The 17,748-nt window shown below is 28.2% G+C and overlaps 1 protein-coding gene across 1 annotated transcript; it reads right to left on the reverse strand.

Moving 5' to 3' along the window:
* Window positions 1-4,815: 4,815 nt before the first annotated feature.
* On the reverse strand, window positions 4,816-16,864 carry LOC129981983 (vascular non-inflammatory molecule 3-like). The gene is made up of 3 exons (XM_056093058.1): window positions 16,386-16,864; window positions 11,124-11,308; window positions 4,816-6,329 (listed from the first exon to the last, which is right to left on the reverse strand). The coding sequence occupies exons 1-3, from the start codon at window positions 16,399-16,401 to the stop codon at window positions 4,944-4,946; spliced, it is 1,587 nt and encodes a 528-aa protein (XP_055949033.1). The 5' UTR covers window positions 16,402-16,864; the 3' UTR covers window positions 4,816-4,943.
* Between the last annotated feature and the right edge of the window lie 884 nt (window positions 16,865-17,748).

Consider the following 17,748-nt stretch of genomic DNA (forward strand, 5'->3'; position numbering starts at 1 on the left):
GTATTGTTGTGAAATATGTTTAAAAATATCTTTTAATCCATATTTAAATAAGATAAAAATTGCCCTGAAGTAAAATTGATATCACTGAATTTTTTTTTTCCAAAATGGCTTAAAATGTAAATAAATATAAAGCAGTTATTGAGGAAAAAGAGAAATTGAAATTAATTTGTAATTAAAAATCTAATTAAAATTCTAAAAACACACTTTCTTTAGGAGCATCTGCTTCCGATCAGTAAATACATGTCAGATATGGTAGTTCTAGATTATCTGTAGAGCGTTTGTACGATTTTTTATCATCAAACATCATATATGTTGTATGGTGCGATTTATGGATTGTACGACAACCTAAAAATATTATCATATTAAAATTAGAATTGTTTTATTTTCCATTTTTCTAGACATTACGATACAGGAAACATTATAAATAACTTTTCGACTTGCTGTTAAAGTTTGCTGTTTCCAGTGATAATTTCAGAAATAATTATCAGAGGAAAAATGATTTTGTGTCATTTTGGAATTTTGAATCATGGAAGAAAGGTTCCAATTTTATTTTATTTTTTTAAAACACACATTGGTGCCAGAATTACGCTATTTTATTAATTCTCTGGAAGTCTCAAATCATTGATGATTCATGATTACATTCGATTGAGCTTCTTTTGGTAACGCATTGTGGTTCAAACAGTTTCCTTTGTGGTTTATGGGGTTTCTCATGTAGCTGAAGACTGCAATAGGATCGTACAAACAACATTCCTCAATCTGTCAAAAATCGGATATGTTTCAGACACGATTATTGTTGTAAATGGCATCTGACTGCACGATTCGGATGTGCTTTCAATAGCAACCAGTAAACCACAAGCTACATTTTAACCAGAAAAGTTTGTGCTAAAATCACCAATAAATTGCAAATTTCTCTAAAATTTACTTACAAGTCACGCCAGAATGTGGACCGCAAAAGACAATTATTTTAGATTAGAACTCTTCTACTTTTGAAATTGCTTCGTGTGATTTTAAGCTATATTAATATCAAATCATGGGTGTTCCTGCCGTAAAGCATTTGATTGTGAACAAAAAGAAGATTTTCGTGCGAGATATTACTTATCACTTGTTATGGGATAGTAAAGGGTGATGTACTTCTTGATTTTGTTATTCAATAAATTTAATAAAAATAGATTTTTAATATACACTATTATTAGTGATCTAAAAGATGATTAATTTGGTTTTTTGCTACTTTTTTAAATTTATAATTCATTATTACAAATAATGTGAGATCTAGGAATCAGTATTGTCAAATTCACTACTTGGAGTCGCCACGCGCTTAGAATCAAAATTTAATTTCATTAATCGATTAACTGAAAATAATTTTTGAAAATACTAAAATATCATATTATTATCAAGAAACATATTAATAAAAAATTTCAAAATCCCATTGCATAAGGAGAAAACAGTTCTTTATATACCAACAGGAACGAAGTTAAGGGAAATTGAAGAATATTAAAAAATAAGATCAGTCTTTAAGTATTGTTTTAGATAAATATTATATTTATCATTGTACCCATGCAATTTACACGAGGAATCAGAAGTGAAAATACATTATTACAAAAGGAAATGTGCGAATTGAAATAGATTATTCCGGCACTTAAGTTTTTGATACACTATGACGTCATGAAACGAATATAATTAACAAGTTACTATTGATTGATGATAATGCTATCAAAATAGATAGCTAAACATTATAGTCTGCCACAATTTGACGCTTGAAATCCTATGCTGATGCATTCAAGAATATTAAGTCATGTGTAAGATAATTATTGAAAATTAATATAAACAATTTTACTGACAAACCATTTAATAGCAAAAAAAAAAAGTGACTACTTTAGAATAAATAAAAATACATAAATTAAACTGTCACCAATACTTGAATCGTATCACTGTAAAATGGGAAAATAGTGTAATTTTTTAAAAATAAAACTAAACAATTGAAAATCACCAACAATAATTTAATGCTATGCCATACCTGGGTAAATGTTATGATTTTTTTTATAAGTTGATGTGAATACAAATCAGCTGACTTCAATCAAGATATTTCTCTATTTTAAGTTCAGTGAATTTGTAATAAATCAACGATTTTTGGTAAAAGGTCATATATCTTTCATCGATCGTTTTTATAAAATCATGTAAAGCGCGATTCATAATTTTATATTTTCTCAGATTTTAGACGTTACATTTCCTCTCTCATTAACGAAGTATGGAGAATGTATTGAAATCGTCAAAAAATTCGAAAATAACATTTTGACGAATCTCCACGTTTCTCCAAAATTAATACCCAAAATCACATTTCGTACAAGGTCACTGATAATTCTTTTCGCAGAGATATATATATTTGCAGAAATAAATATTCCAAATGTTTATATCTTTGAACAGTTGAGATAAATTATGGGCTAAGAGAATAACTTTTACTTTTTACATTCTCTGTTATTTTTATTTAAAGTGCTGAAAGATAAAATACGTTCAGTGATAAGATGAAAAAATTCAGCTTGCAATTTGTGAAAACGATAAGGTATCTTTTGGATAAGATTCGTTTGTCATTGTCGATTGGATGATATTTCGAATAAAGTTAAAAAGGAATTTTAAAAACAAAATATGCCAATATTTATTTAGTCACACGGGAAAGATTAAAAACACTTCTGCGCGTCTTTTGTTTAAACTTTGCATTGCGGATTTTATAAAATGCTTCAGTTTATAATGCGTTTTTTATTTTATGATATTAATACGCGATATGATAAATAGCAGAGATGTATGAATAACAAAGCAGCACACTATAAAGTAATCTAAGAATACAAAGATAGAAGGTTCATTGCATGTGTTGTGAAAGATCCAATAGATTAATAATTAAAGATCAAAGAAAATTTCAAATTAAAAATTATCCCTCTAAGTTTGCTGCAGTTATTGACATTAAGTCAATATCTGTATTTGAGCTTTGAATATATGTATATTATCAAGAAGTCTTTCTTAAAATACAATATCATCTCAGGGGTCACTTAGTTAAAAGAATAATTAAAGGTTTATTCTTGAACTATAGTTGAATTATAGTTATCTTAGATTTACCACAAGTACATCTAAAATGTTTCTTATTTTTTCTTTAAAATTTCTCCTATTTTTCCCTAAAATGTCCCCTATTTTTCCTTAAAATTTCCACTATTTTTTACTAAAAATTTCCCCTGTTTTTCCCTAAAATTTTCCATATGTTTCTTAAGATTTCTCCCTATTTTTCCTTACAATTTTCCTTATTTTTCCCTAAAATTTTTATTATTTTTCCCTAAAATTTCCCCTATTTTTCAAGAGTTTTATTTTTGCTAACATTTTACCTATTTTTTTCCCAAAATTTTCCTTGAGATTTATTTCTAATTTCGCTAACATTTTACCTATTTTTCTCTAAAATTTTCGCAATCTTTCCCTAAAATTTCCTCTATTTTACCCTAAAATTTTCACTATGTTTCTTAAGAATTTTCCCTATTTTCCCTAACATTTTTCGTATTTCCCTTATTTTTTTTCCTAAAATTTTCACTATGTTTCTTAAGAGTTTTTCCTAACATTTTTCGTATTTCCCTTATTTTTTTCCCTAAAATTTTCACTATTTTTCCCTAAAATTTCCCCTATTACAATATTATTAAAGTAGCTGTTTCAATCACAAAACTAATTAATGGTTTCGTGCTAGACATTGGCATATATATACCGAGTGTCCATAAACTATCTTTACAATTTTAAACTTTAATAACTTTGTGTTATATAAAAAGAAACGGTTTTCAAAATATAATAAAGTAACTTGTAACCTTTGGTTCTTTTATTCATATACGACGGAGTATGAACTTTTAGTTGCACAGACAATGTGCAATAGATATTCAATTCCTATCCAGCACCTACAAAGTGACATTTTCAAACGCAACGCCTTCAAGTTCTGTAGGTTTGTGAAGGTGTGTTTCGTATACCAAATCCGAATAGTCAGTTAGGATTGACTCACTTTCATATTGGCCCGAAAGTTTCGTTGCATTTGGGTGACGTACTTTGTCTCCCTGAACAAGTCTACAGACTGAGCTGTCTTCTGTGGCGTGCACATTTTTAGTTAAATATGTGTCATAAGAAAAACAAAAACAAATGAACAACAACAACAACAAAAAAAACTTTATGAGCTATCTTGTCACATGTTGAACATAGTTATTGTCCATAAGAGTTTTGAAATTATTGACATGAGTATTATTTATGGATACATGTGTTATTAGAAAATTGAGTATCTAATTTACATTTATGATTATAATATTATCCCAAGTGTCACTTCAAATAAAGATAATTAAGAGTTTAGTACTTGACCATGGAGCTCACTGGAGAGGGGATTTAAAGAGCATAGACGCCAGTCTTAATGAGTGCTACAGTTGGTAGCGCATTTAGTTTAATTCAAAATAGCCCAATAGGACGTAAAGATTAAAAGAAAACTTTAAGGAATAATAAGTAATAAAGGAAATATAAATCTTTCTGGTTACCTCATTATTGATATTTAATAAGCGAAAAAGCAAGAGTATTAAATAATAATTTTTAGAATGCTTACAAACTCATTAAAAGATTGAGCTAAAGACACTTCAAAAATTACCAAATGGGATTTTAATTGAAAAAAGCAACAAAATAATTAATTATCCTAAAAAATACAACAGGAAAAAATTTCTTATACCAAAATTAAAGAAAAAAATCATTGATTTTTTTTTATAAAATATATTTAGATGACATGAAACAAGAAGAATGGCATTTAATGCGAATATTTCAAATTTTTATTATAAAATAATGAATAGAACATTTACAAAACCTTGAAGCATTTAAGTAGGAAAACTTCTTTTACAAGTCTACAGTGTCTTATTCTGAGGAAGTACAGAATTTCACCTTATATTTTTAACATTTCAACTGCTTACAATTTTATCTTCGTTATAAAGTCTTCCGTGTAAACCAATGAACAAAAGAGAAGATTTTTTGCCAAGATTTTCATATACAATACTAGTTTTTCTATCGAAAGACCAGTGGGTTTTATTTGTCAGTCTGACATCACTATCCAGGGCAAAAGGATAAATATATTTAGTAGAAAATTTTGCCTTGATTTCTACTTTTTCGAAAATTGTATGAGATTGAAGAATAAAATGTTTGCAAGATTTTCCACCTTCTGTTTCACAACGAACTAAAAGGCATGATTCGACGCCATAAAAGAATGCGTTATAAAATCCCAACGGTTTCCCTGCGACCGCGAAGTAGTAATTTTCATCCATGGTATCAGCTTTATAGGTAAGAGAACAACAGAATCCGTTCGAGCATAATTCTTTTGTATCTTCTTTTCCATCAAGCTTAGAAAATTCATAATTATCCATACTGTAAGGATGGCATCGATAATTATTAAATGTGTTTCTTGGTTCACCAAGAACATCTGTGGTGCATTCAGTTCCAAAATTACGATCTTCTTCTCCGTCTGCTTCAATAACAAGGCCATTTTCTAAAAAGAACCTCTTTGAATTCAACTCAATGTCATTTTCTTTCTCAACAGATTTTGGAACATTAGAAATTAAAAGCTTTGTCCGAAAATCTGGATTGTGCGTGTATATTAAAGCTCCTTTAGTGGCAGAGAAAATGCCACTACCCAGAGTTCCTGTACCAGGCATGTGAGCATTTGCCGCTAAAAGATTAACTTTATTAGTTATTGCCCATGCTTGTTGATACGCTGTGGCAAAAAACATGAAGGGAATATGGTCATACCAATATGTAGGATAAGCAAGGTTGGCAACCTCTGGCTTTTCAACATCCTCAACTGATTCTTTGAATATTAAGTCGAAACAAATGACAGTGGTAAATTTTCCGAAATCTGTGGTAAATGTGGCATCTTGGGGAAAATCTGGTGTATTCATAGTCTTTTCAAAATAAAGATGCTTTTTGTAATATCTGGTCACTAGTGTACCCTTTCTGTCAAAAACTATATTAGTGTTATAAAGGTAGAATCCGTCATCTGGACATTTGGTATCTTTCAATTCACAATCATCTATGCCATCCGCATCACATGCTTCAGACAACTTACATTTTTTCATATCGACTGTATTAGCCACTATATAAAGTCTGTATTCTTGTGCCAAGCAACTTAAGGTGGATAGAATTGGATGATTATGAAACTTCTCTTTTTGAACACAAGGATTGACATATCCAAGTCGAGGATCAGGAATATCTTCCACAAAGGTTTTTAATAGTTTTCTTTCGACTTTTTCACAAGGAAATAAACCACACTCTGGAAATACGATAATGTCCACTTCCTGTAAAAGAAAAATCAATATTATTAATAGATATGATTCATTTTAAAATAAGTAAAGTAACTAATAAGACCATTATGGTAGTCATGAATTAGATCTCAAATATATGATTATACTGTCTGCAGACTAACGTGTGTAATGTGATTTTCTTTCCTTTTGTTTGTCCGTTCTATCTGAAGAAATATTAGCAAATATATGAGCATTGCATTATACATTCGTTTAATTATGGCATTGATGCCACAATGACTCGATGTTGATATGTTTTTCACAAAAATCTTTGTCTCATAGGAAGTCATTTTTTTAACTTTAAAAAGACATAAAATATTTATAATACAATGGAGTATGACCATAAATTTTTCTGGTATCAAAACAAGTCGATTAAAAAAAATTTAGAGCTATTGTAGGATTTCAGAAATAAAAGACAGGGAACATTCAAACAATAGCAGAACCTGATTTTGTAGTTTCTTCCAGAAACTATTAAATCATTTTTTTTTCATTGTAAATTGAAAACATTCTAAAATATAGCGCACTCTTTCTTCATTGTTTAAACAGTGTATAACTAACTGCCTATAAATTTCTTGCCTTCTAATTTCATATATTTGCCTTCTTCTGGATGAAGACAAATGAAAAGATTTAGTACGTTCTTAATTGTAGTTTACATGGCTGAAATAAAACTGTCTTCTAATAGGAACATCATTCCTTAAGAACTTCTTAAATACGGATATATTTAGTGACAAGAGTTCTAAAAATCATATATTGATTCTACAACATCAAAAATCGATAAAAGAAAATCTTAGAGATTTCAAAACAATTCTTTCGTCAGTCGCATACTTTCTCATGCATTTTGCTAAGAGGAAACAAGTTGGATATTTTTGATCTGTCATATCATCAGTTTAATGATTATTTTTTTCTATCAAATATACAAACAGGATAGAAATTTAACTCTTTAATTATCAAACATCTCATATCATTTATTTTTTTCTTCTAAAATTCGCTTGTAAACGGTTTTCCAAATTGAAAGAGACTTCCAATGAATTGGCATTATCGTTAAGATTTTAAGGGAATCCCTTCAGAGTTTTCTCATCAATTTTCATTTTGTTGCATAAATTATGAATTTAATAATTTTAGTTGTATAAATTGTTTCATAGAAAAGCTATTGTACTGAAAAATAATTACTTTTTCTCAAATATTTTGTTAATTAAAAAAAATTTATGATTTCATTAAATATGTCCTTATATAAACACTATATTTCTATAGGTAAATTCGTTAACATCTTGTCAAATTGTTTATTTAATTAAATACTTCCCTTCCAAAGTAGCGGGTAAAAAGAAGCTACCCATCTTCATTCTGGTATCGTTCATCGTACAATTATTAAAAGGTGTCATTTGAAAGGGGTCATTTAACATACTCTTAAAGATTTTTGATTTAAAAATTTCGTAAGGAGCCGTCTATATATTTAAATAAGAGTAAATTTCAAAATTTCCAATAGCAATACTCATTTTTCTTATCAAAATTTATTCATGGAAACCAAGTTTCATTAGTTAGGATAAATTCATTTCGGAATTTATGAGTAAACAAAATTTTGACTCTTTTAATGTTTGAATTAAATTTTTTAAATTTTAATCTAAGTATAAAAACTCTAAAATGTATGTAATATCTAAACATCTAAATATATAAACATCCCCTTAAGAGAAAATGTCAAATATATCCCGATTTAATCATGGTATATTAATGAAAAGTTGTACTCCGGGTATTTTTCAATGGGAAATCTATTTATTACATCAAAAAGGATGTTACCAAAGGAGATTACAAAATTTGTACAATTTTAAATATGTAGACAACCCCCCTAAGAAAATTGTATGTGCATCAGCTTTTAATATTCATTACTACCTTTAAGATGGTGTTTTTAGTTTCCACATAGGCTGATGGATTGTAAAATAAATCAGGGGGGGGGAGGTTTTATTACCCGCGACTGTACTTCTTTTGGAATTTTTATTCATTAAAGAGAACTCCTTCTAGTTCATTTCCGCTTTCTGTATTTGGATATTCAATACACTTCTGTTTATTTTTTCCTGCAGCGACGTAGCGATGGGGAGTAAAAAAGTAAAGATTTCGCAAGTGATAGTCTTTTTAGGGAGAGTCAAGCAGACATGTCTATAGTGCATTTATGGAATTTTTTTAAAGCTAAGTATGATAAGAAAACGAACAGAAACGATATTTTTCATTAAAAACAATATTAATGCTAACAATACGAGGCCAATATTTCGATTCTATTCATTTATATTACCAAGTAATCGCCGATATTTAACGACAATATAGTGATTGGCGACTAACTAGCGTTAAAATTTTAGCTTGGCGACAATTAGTGACTAGATTGAAAAATTATTGCTTTCTTGATTCGCAATAATTTATTTGATAGTGAAGATTGGTGACTGGGTTTTAAATAATTTGAAGAGACAGGTTTGTCTTTTTGTGGTTTATTGGTTACATCACCAAATTTAGACTGAAAATTTCTAATAATAATTTATATAATACTTGATAGACAAAAGGCACATGATTACGTTATAGTATTCAAGAAAATATTACGCCATAGTGTAGTAGGCCTATAGAACTACACACAATATTTGGCAAAGAGCCGAGATCACACACAACATATTCCAAGATAGTCATCTTCTGCTAGAAAAGAAAATATACTAACATCAATAGTGAGACCACGTGGTATTTACATGATTGACAGCTGGCTCCGCTCAAGAAGAACACATGGTTAACTGAATTCTTAACATAGATAGTGAAACATAACCGAAAATTCCCAGGGTCCCATAAATATTTGTGAAGCCTTGATGCCAAATGAAAGAGAAAAAAAAATCAAATTATAGCAGAGCATATTTTACCAACCCTATATTATTCTGCTGCTGCTTTTTGAATGCCTTCTTCAACAAAAAATGGAATATTTAAATTGAGTGGCTTATTAACCCCTGGAGCAATAATAAGTATCCTTTTAAAAGTTTCTAAAAATGCACAAATTACGATTTATCTCATACAAAAGATTTGCATCATACATTTCATACGGAAACCTTGATTCCTGTAAAAATTAAATTTGAGATTGGTTTGCCTTATAAATAAATTTCAAAAGATTAAAAGTCCACATAGCCTCAAAAATAGAATTCATAACCAAATTAAATTCTTAAAAAAAAAACAAAAGAAAACAGAAGCAGGAACTCGATATTATAATTCAACTTTAACTCCAAAACAAAATCTTTATTTCATTAAAATAAAGATTAAGAGAGGAAAAATATAGATAAAAAATCTATTAAATTTTACAAATGTTGTTGTTGTTTCTAATGGCCCTTGTTATAGACAAGCCCGTTGACGAAATCAGCGATTTTAAGCCGAGAGAGCGTCTTTTGTTTTTTTAGTAGCGCCATCTAAGGCCAAGAGTACGTCTTAGTTACTCGCGCGTCACAACCCTTTTCACGGGCGGACTTCATCCATGCATTTCATTCACTCATCCGCAGATCCTAATTTAGATCTGAATCAGAGAACGATCACCTCTGAACCAGTACCCCCAATGGGTATTACTCTCGACATGGAAAACTTTGTGATCACGGCAGATTTATACGTGAGCCAGCCACCACACACACACACGGAGAGTCTTCGGTCGACGGGGTTCGAACTCACAGCTCAAGGGATGCGAATCCAACGCCCTACCAAGCAGGCTATCCCGACCTTTAAAAATTTACATATAAATAAGTAATGTATCTATAAAAAAACAATATAAGCATTCACAAGAAAAACAGCTCGTCGTCCTATCATAACAGCCAATTATGAATTGTATTATCGTTCATCCTTATATTCCAGAGATTCCGATCACAGTTTCTTCAATTTTAATTAGATTTTTAAATCATTCTTGTTACATCTGTTGATTATCACACAAAATTAAATGCATTTTCGAAGATCTCAATTTGGCTATGAAAAAAAAAATAAGCTTTCATTATGGATGTAAATATGCGATAGTTGAGCTTTTCATCATATGATAATGTATGATATTTGTTATCTTTAAACAATAAAAATATAAAATCAACTGTGCAAGTTTTCACTTTAAAAATTTTCTCCTTTCGGATTCCATACTATTTTTTTTTTCTTCAGAATTTTGGCAGTCGCTATTTTGTTGGTTAACCCATTTTTAAACAATACAAGATATATTTTGGTCCGGAAAAAACAAAAGCAAAAACCCATATACCATTCAAAATCTGATTTTTGGTCAAATCAGATTTTGAACATGGAATTCAAGTTTCTTACCAACAGGCTACAGTGGCGCTCTTGATAAACTAAAAGAGATTGAGGATTTATAAAAGGTGACTTAAATTAAAATTTAAATTTTGAAATCAATTACCGCATTAGTGTTTCAAAGATGATAGCAATTCTTTATGATTTCGATAATACTCTCAAGCATAATCGAGAAAAAGAATTAATCAAATATCATCTTAATACTTCAATTACTTAAAAATGTCTTCAAATTCATACATAATGAGAATAAATGGCTCGACTTAATATTCATTCGCCAAAATTAAATGTTTTGCCAAATGAAATTCTGAAAGTTTATTATAATCCTGAAAGCAATTTGTTTCTGCATCTTATAGCTATTCAAAATGGCAGATTTTTGCCGAATTTTTGGAATTCTGGAACAATTTGTGGCACTTGCAAAGGAAACAGGAAGCTAATTTTATTTCTTGATGAATAAATTATCACAAAAAAAGAAGAAATCTTTTAAACTAATAATTCGCAAAAGCCTCTTACATTAATCGCTGCTGTTTTAACGGCTGTTTCGTATAATTCCAGATTTCGTTTCACAACATATGTAGGTGAATAAGTCACGTCTGAGAATTGAACCGGCTCCAAAACAGCTGCTCTGTAATAGCTGTCACCTGCTGCCAAAGCGTAGAAGAAAAGACACACATTTGCAGTCAACTGCAATTGAAGACCTAGAAGTAAAGCAATTGTTTAATCATAAACATTGTGCATTAATTTATCTTTACTGAAAACAAAACCGGGCAAAAGTTTATTTAAACCATGGAATATTAGAGGAATTTAAAAAGAAATTAAGACAAAAAAAATAATCTTTTTAAAAATCAAAACATTTAGGAAAGAAACAACAGCTAAATTTTTATATAAAAAGCAAAAGGTTTTATGTTAAGTTTATACTGATGAGTAACTTCCTTATCTTATAATTTTAAAAGAGCAATTCTTTATATTATATATATATATATATATATATATATATAATGATAAAATGATAATTTTAACACTTTAATTTAAATTTAATTATTTAATTAATTTCCAAGGTTTTATCTTAATTTAGCCCATAGTAACTTTATTCTAAAATATTTTCTTATTTCGGGATCCAATTCCACTTTCTCTACTTAATTAATTCAAGAGAGATTTGTAAAATTGCTGAATCGGCTAAAAGCCTAGCTTTCTCACACTCCGAGTGAAGGGACAAAATACTGCTGACGAGACACTTCTTTTTTAAAAGATCCCTGTGTTTCTCTTACCTCGTCGACGTGTGTAACAAAAATCCCTATCGAAATCTTAATAATATATTAGCACTGTAAAGAAATATTTTCCCTATCAAAATCTCAGGTTATATAAGAAGAGGGATAATTTATTCTCTCTTTTTCCCCACTTCTGCTTCTGTGACGCAATGTGGCGGACATGCCTTGTCCGCGTCTCTGCTTGTAAATAATTATGCTTTCCCGAATGAATAAAAGGATTTTTATGAATAAAATGAATTTTAAAATGTAAAATGTCTCATCTATATCTTAAAACCTGCCTTCTCTTTCAAACAAAATAATGCTTATATATATATATATATATATATATATATATATATATATATATATATATATATATATATAAATTTATTTCTTGTATCTCGGAAATGGCTCTTACGATTTGGATCAAATTTTATAATTAAACAAAGTTTTGCTTTTTAAGTTTATCTATATTGGTGTCGTACTTGAGAAAACGTGATTTCACACTCACACAAAAAACATTTTTTATAACTAACTATTAGTGCTTTTTTCTGTTTGCTCTCATGATGATTATGCCATATAACGCCATCTCGGACCCGATTTCACTTTTGTAAAACTGAGTGCAAAATCAAAGATACAGATAAACTGTAAAATGAATACTGTAATATAGCATATATTGTTTCGAATAACATGCTGAACTAAGTGCATTCATGATTTTTTATTTTATTTAAATAACTGGTTTATATGTAAATAAGATTGAAAAATATTCATGTGTAATCAGTATGTTTATGTATCTAAATATTTTCTCCGAAAAACATGATTAAAAAAACTGCCTAGCGAAACTCAGTCTTCCAGGTATGTTGACAAATATAATAACATTTCTTATATTTTATCAGTTTACTTTCAACTAAATTTTACTGAGAGAAAGGTTGAAATCTGCAAAAATTTTTAACAAAGAGAATTAAATGAATTTTTATGTTTCACATCTTCTCGAGACCGAAAAACCGATAAGAGTTACTTTATGTGTCCTTTATTTTTCTGAATGCCCCCTAATAATGAGAGCTTTTGTACAACAGTATTAAAAGATGATATTGCCTCTGTGTTATACAATCAAAAGTTTTGGAACAGAATTAATGAATATATTCTAAAAAGAATCGAATATTACGATTAACTTAATAAAAGTTTCTGGTTAATTTTTTTTAATTGCGCAATTTTGACGTTTTTCGATATTAAAATAGGAAACAAATAACCGAAGAAAACAATATCTTTGTCTTATTGCACAATCTTAACATTCAAAATTTTCTGTCCAAGTCAATTACATATTAAAATTTTTTTCCACAATACGATGAACCCTAAGCAAATACACAATACGATGCATTTAAATAAATATATTTAATATTGCCATTGAATGAATTGATCAAGAAGAAGAATTTGCATTACTAAAAAAATACTATTTAAAAATGTGCATCCTATTTTGGAATTTGCCTCTTTGGATTCAAGCAATGGTAATGAGTTGTGACTCTTCTTTTTCTAATCAAACATCTTAAAAACTCATATTTACTATTAATCATGTAAATTTAATAAATAGTGATCTAATGAATAGAAAAGGTTTTGTAAAAAATTGAAAGAACCGTAATTTCGATAATATTTGTATGAAAGAATCTCTTTGATTTGTGAAAACAAATCCATTAAATATTCTTGGCGCGCTAGAACTAATACAGTGCTTTGTTTCTTATAAAATCCATTTTTTGCCTTGCAAAGTTCTTTTTTTTTGGTAAAGTGCCTTTGAACTAATCAAGTGCTTTTTTTTCTTGAAAAGTGCTTTTGAACTAATGGTGCTAAAGGAATTATGAACATAAATTTATAATTATTATTAGCTTGAATATCTAGCGAGAGTTACCACTTAATATAAATATTTCAGCTTTAAACACTTAATTGTCATTCTCAAGCATTATATACGTCGTGATATTTTTAAATTTATAGATAAATGTCATTGATGTACTTTATAATCCGTTGCAAAAATTGTGAATTCAATAAATATCTTAAGTGTCCTATGCGCTTTTAGCATAATTAATAGGACTAAGCAATTCCAAAACAGAAGATTCTTCTAAGTAAATAGAGTAAAAAAACTATTAAAGAATTACATTTAAATTTTTGATTTAATTTTGATAATTTATTAAAAGAATTTTTCAAAGAACTCTCACTAAAGTTATACGGGATTTTTGAAGTCAACCTCAATAAAATGTCGAAAAAGTTATCTTATTATTGTGAATTCTTATTGTAAGCAGTTCACCCTATAACTTCATTCTGTCTTCCAAAAGTTACATTATTTATTATCAAGGCCTTTTCTTTCTCTGATGATCAACAATGATAATCAGCTTTTCAATGACATCTAATCAGCGATTGACATAATTTTGAAATTGCATCTTAATGCTTTGACATCTGTTTCAAATCAAATTGCTTATCAGTTTTATAAACTATACTAAACAATGGATCTATTTAATGCATTGTTTTATAACTCTTTAAAGACAGTATGTTGTTCATAGGGTGTTATATAGGCACGACTAGAAAATAATAACCCTCATCAAACTGTAAAAACTTCCTTTTGCTTCCTTTTGCACTAACAGCATTAGCATATATTTAAGCTTATTCCCAGCTCTATCAGTTAAGAGTTCGATCTTTATATTTCGAAACAAATGAAAATCTTTAAAAACGTTTATCACAAAGCTTCACTTTGTAATTTGAATGATGGATTGATATATAATTAATATAATATATAATTATTAATAATAATTAATATTAATAATAATTAATTTATATATAATTATATAGAGGAATAATACTTTTTTCAGTTATAATTTATTAATAGTACATTATTTAAATAAGTACAAGATAAGGTAAAAGTACAGGCAGGCAGAAATTCTATCTCCAGACGGATTTGGTTCGAAATACGATAGGTAGCTACATTTTAGAGGTTATATCTGTATACAAAATTATATTCATTTAGCTCTCTTCATTTTGTAGTTGCAATATTAACTCATATTTGGAGAAATGGACAGAGATTTCTTCTGAATGGAGTTAGCTCAAAATTTGACGAAAAACTAAAAATTTAGTGTAAAAACAAAATACCAAATTTCATCCACGTAGCTCGAAACGTTTTTGAGTTATCCTTGCCCCAGACAGATAGGAATAATGTCAAAAATGAGTTTTTCAAAAATCCAGGGAGGTTTGAAAGGTGGAGATTCATCAAAATCTCGAGCTCGTATTTTTAATTGATTTCAATACCTTATCTATACTTGATGTACGAGAAAATAAAAACATGTTTTTATTAGTACACTAAAAAGTATATATTTTGATTTTAATATTTTTCTATTTTTGAAGTCTTAAATATATAATTCATTATTTAAATATTATGAAATTAAAAATTATTTTTTTCTCAAGTTCAGTATCAGATGATGTTGTTGTTATGAATTAAAATTTATTACTTAAATTTAATTTATTAATTTTATTAAATTTATTAATTAAAATGAATTCAGTTCTGATAATATTTAAAAAGTTATTATTCCCAAAAATTCCACGAGTAAACAAAATTTAAAAATTCAAACACATTGAAAGTGAAAGAGAAATGACCAAAGGCTTTAGGTCAAGGTTTAGGCATCATGTTTCCCTAATCTTAATAAATGTACATGATGAAGACAACTTCTTTTAATAACAAGCCAATTTGGCTGCATATTTTTAGTATAATAATTATTGTAAAAAATTCTTTTTTTTTTTATTTTAGCAACTGTTTGAATTGTATGCTTTTTTTATAAGTATCTATTAATTCATATATAATAGAAAAAAATGTCTAAAGCAAAGAAATTCTTCAAAAATTAAGCATAATTAATATTTAATGTTTTAATGAATGATTACTTACAAATGAATGCATTTAATTATTGTGGTAAATTATATGAAAATAATAAACTTTAAACAAGTATGAACTTTAAAAAGAATAAGTTAAGTCAACACTAAGAATAGTAATTTAAAATAAAAATAAATTTAAAGAATGGCTTGACGCAAAAATTATTTTAACTTATTTGTCAAATAGAATATAACATAAAAAATAAAATGAATAATTATGATTCCAGTAATTATACATGGATCGTTAATTATATTTCTAATTATTTAATAATAATTTTACTAAGTCATGGCGCAACTTAACCTTTAATACTGACTTTTCTGTCATAAAAGCAATCAATCAATTTAATAAGTTAATGTTCAAGTTCTTGGTCAATAAGTCACAAACTCAATAAATAAACAAATTGTAATCTAATATTCTCAATTCAAAGAATTTGTATGCATGGTTTAAAATTTGTTTATTTGGCAACTAGCCAAAAATATTTTTGAATCGATCTGCCTGCGACACCTTTCAGTCCAACAGTTCTAGACAGTTGCCTAGTTGTCAATATACCGAATCGATTACAAAATATTATTTTTATTAACATGGAACAAATCAAGTTAAATATAAGTGTAATAAAAACAAGCTTACTTAATATCCTTTCCATTGAGTTAGAAGACGCAGTGACTGCTTTTAAAAGCCAAAATTTTCCTGATCGCCGCCAAATTTTCCATTCAATGGAACATCCCAACTGGAATAGTGTAGGAGTCACTATCTTATCAAATCACTCTTCGCTTGAATAAGAGTTTTATCGCAGCCATTAAGAACAGAAAAATGTCAGATCGTGACTTTTAAGAGTGATGGAAGGGTATAAATTACTTTCGGTGTCCTTTGTAGTTTCACTGATTGAAGTTTATTTCCTTTCTTTTTTAAGAAACCGATTCAACTGATGTTCACATAAATTAACCGCAGAATTTCTATGAAGCTATATTCTATGAAAAGTAAAAAGTAAAATTTACATCAATGAGTGATTATTAAGGTATTTAGCAGTTTAAATTAATTCAGATGTAGAGGAGGAAGATTACAGAAGGATATATTTTAGAGCACAGAAGCATAAACTTTCCTCTATAGCAGGAAAGTTTATTTTTAACAGCTCCCGAAAACAAAATTAAAAAAAAATCCGACCTCAGAGTGGAACAGTCGTTTTCGTTGATATTTCTTTCTTTCATTTGATTAGTGGTGACATCTTCATTAAAATTAAGACATTTTTATAAACCTAATAAATCTAAAGTTTTGAATGACGAATCTAAAAGGGTTCTTGATATTTTTTTTTGTAAATATGGCATTTTTGAAATGTAAATTGAATGGTGCAAAAATGCACTGATATATCTAAATTTAAAAAAAGATTCTCAGTTGTTATATAAAAGGTTGTTAATGAAATATAAAAAGTTATAAGAAATTCTTGTTTGTGACTATGTTCGGGATGAATTTTTTGAAAAAATCTTCGAAAATAGTTATGTTTTTAAATATTTGCATATAAAAGATTGAAAACACATCTCATGAAACCAAAATACTAGTTAAATGGCAAAATTGATTTAAAAAAAACACTTTTTTTTTTTTTTACTTAGAAGAGATATAAGGCAAAAATCTTCAAGTTTAGAGATTTATCAACTGATTTGATTAAAATAATGCAGATAGCTTAAGAAATGAACTACCTATTTACTGAGCTATAAAATAAGTGTATTTTTTATCCATTTTTTAACTATTGAGGTTCGACCGATAAATAATATGGAATTTTCAATTTTTTTTTTTTTACATTGTGAAGTCTTAAAACAATTATAAAATATTTCTAAATGAATGGATTACTTATCTTCTAGTTCAGGAACTGTAAAATATGTTGAGAAATTATTATACCAAGTTTGAACAAAAATTATGCATTACATTTTAGTTCATGAGATTTTTCGTAAAAAAAAAATTCTGTCTAAGATTAGAATTTAAGAAAATAGCATCTAAA

Source organism: Argiope bruennichi, chromosome 8, assembly GCF_947563725.1.
Source record: "Argiope bruennichi chromosome 8, qqArgBrue1.1, whole genome shotgun sequence".
Lineage (NCBI taxonomy): Eukaryota > Metazoa > Arthropoda > Arachnida > Araneae > Araneidae > Argiope > Argiope bruennichi.

What these genes read in the sequence shown, in the direction of transcription:
- LOC129981983 (XM_056093058.1), bottom strand. An exon ending in TTAAAACAGCAGCGATTAAT is followed by an intron (nt 6,330 to 11,123) that starts GTAAGAGGCTTT and finishes TTTCTTTTACAG; the next exon opens with GAAGTGGACATTATCGTATT.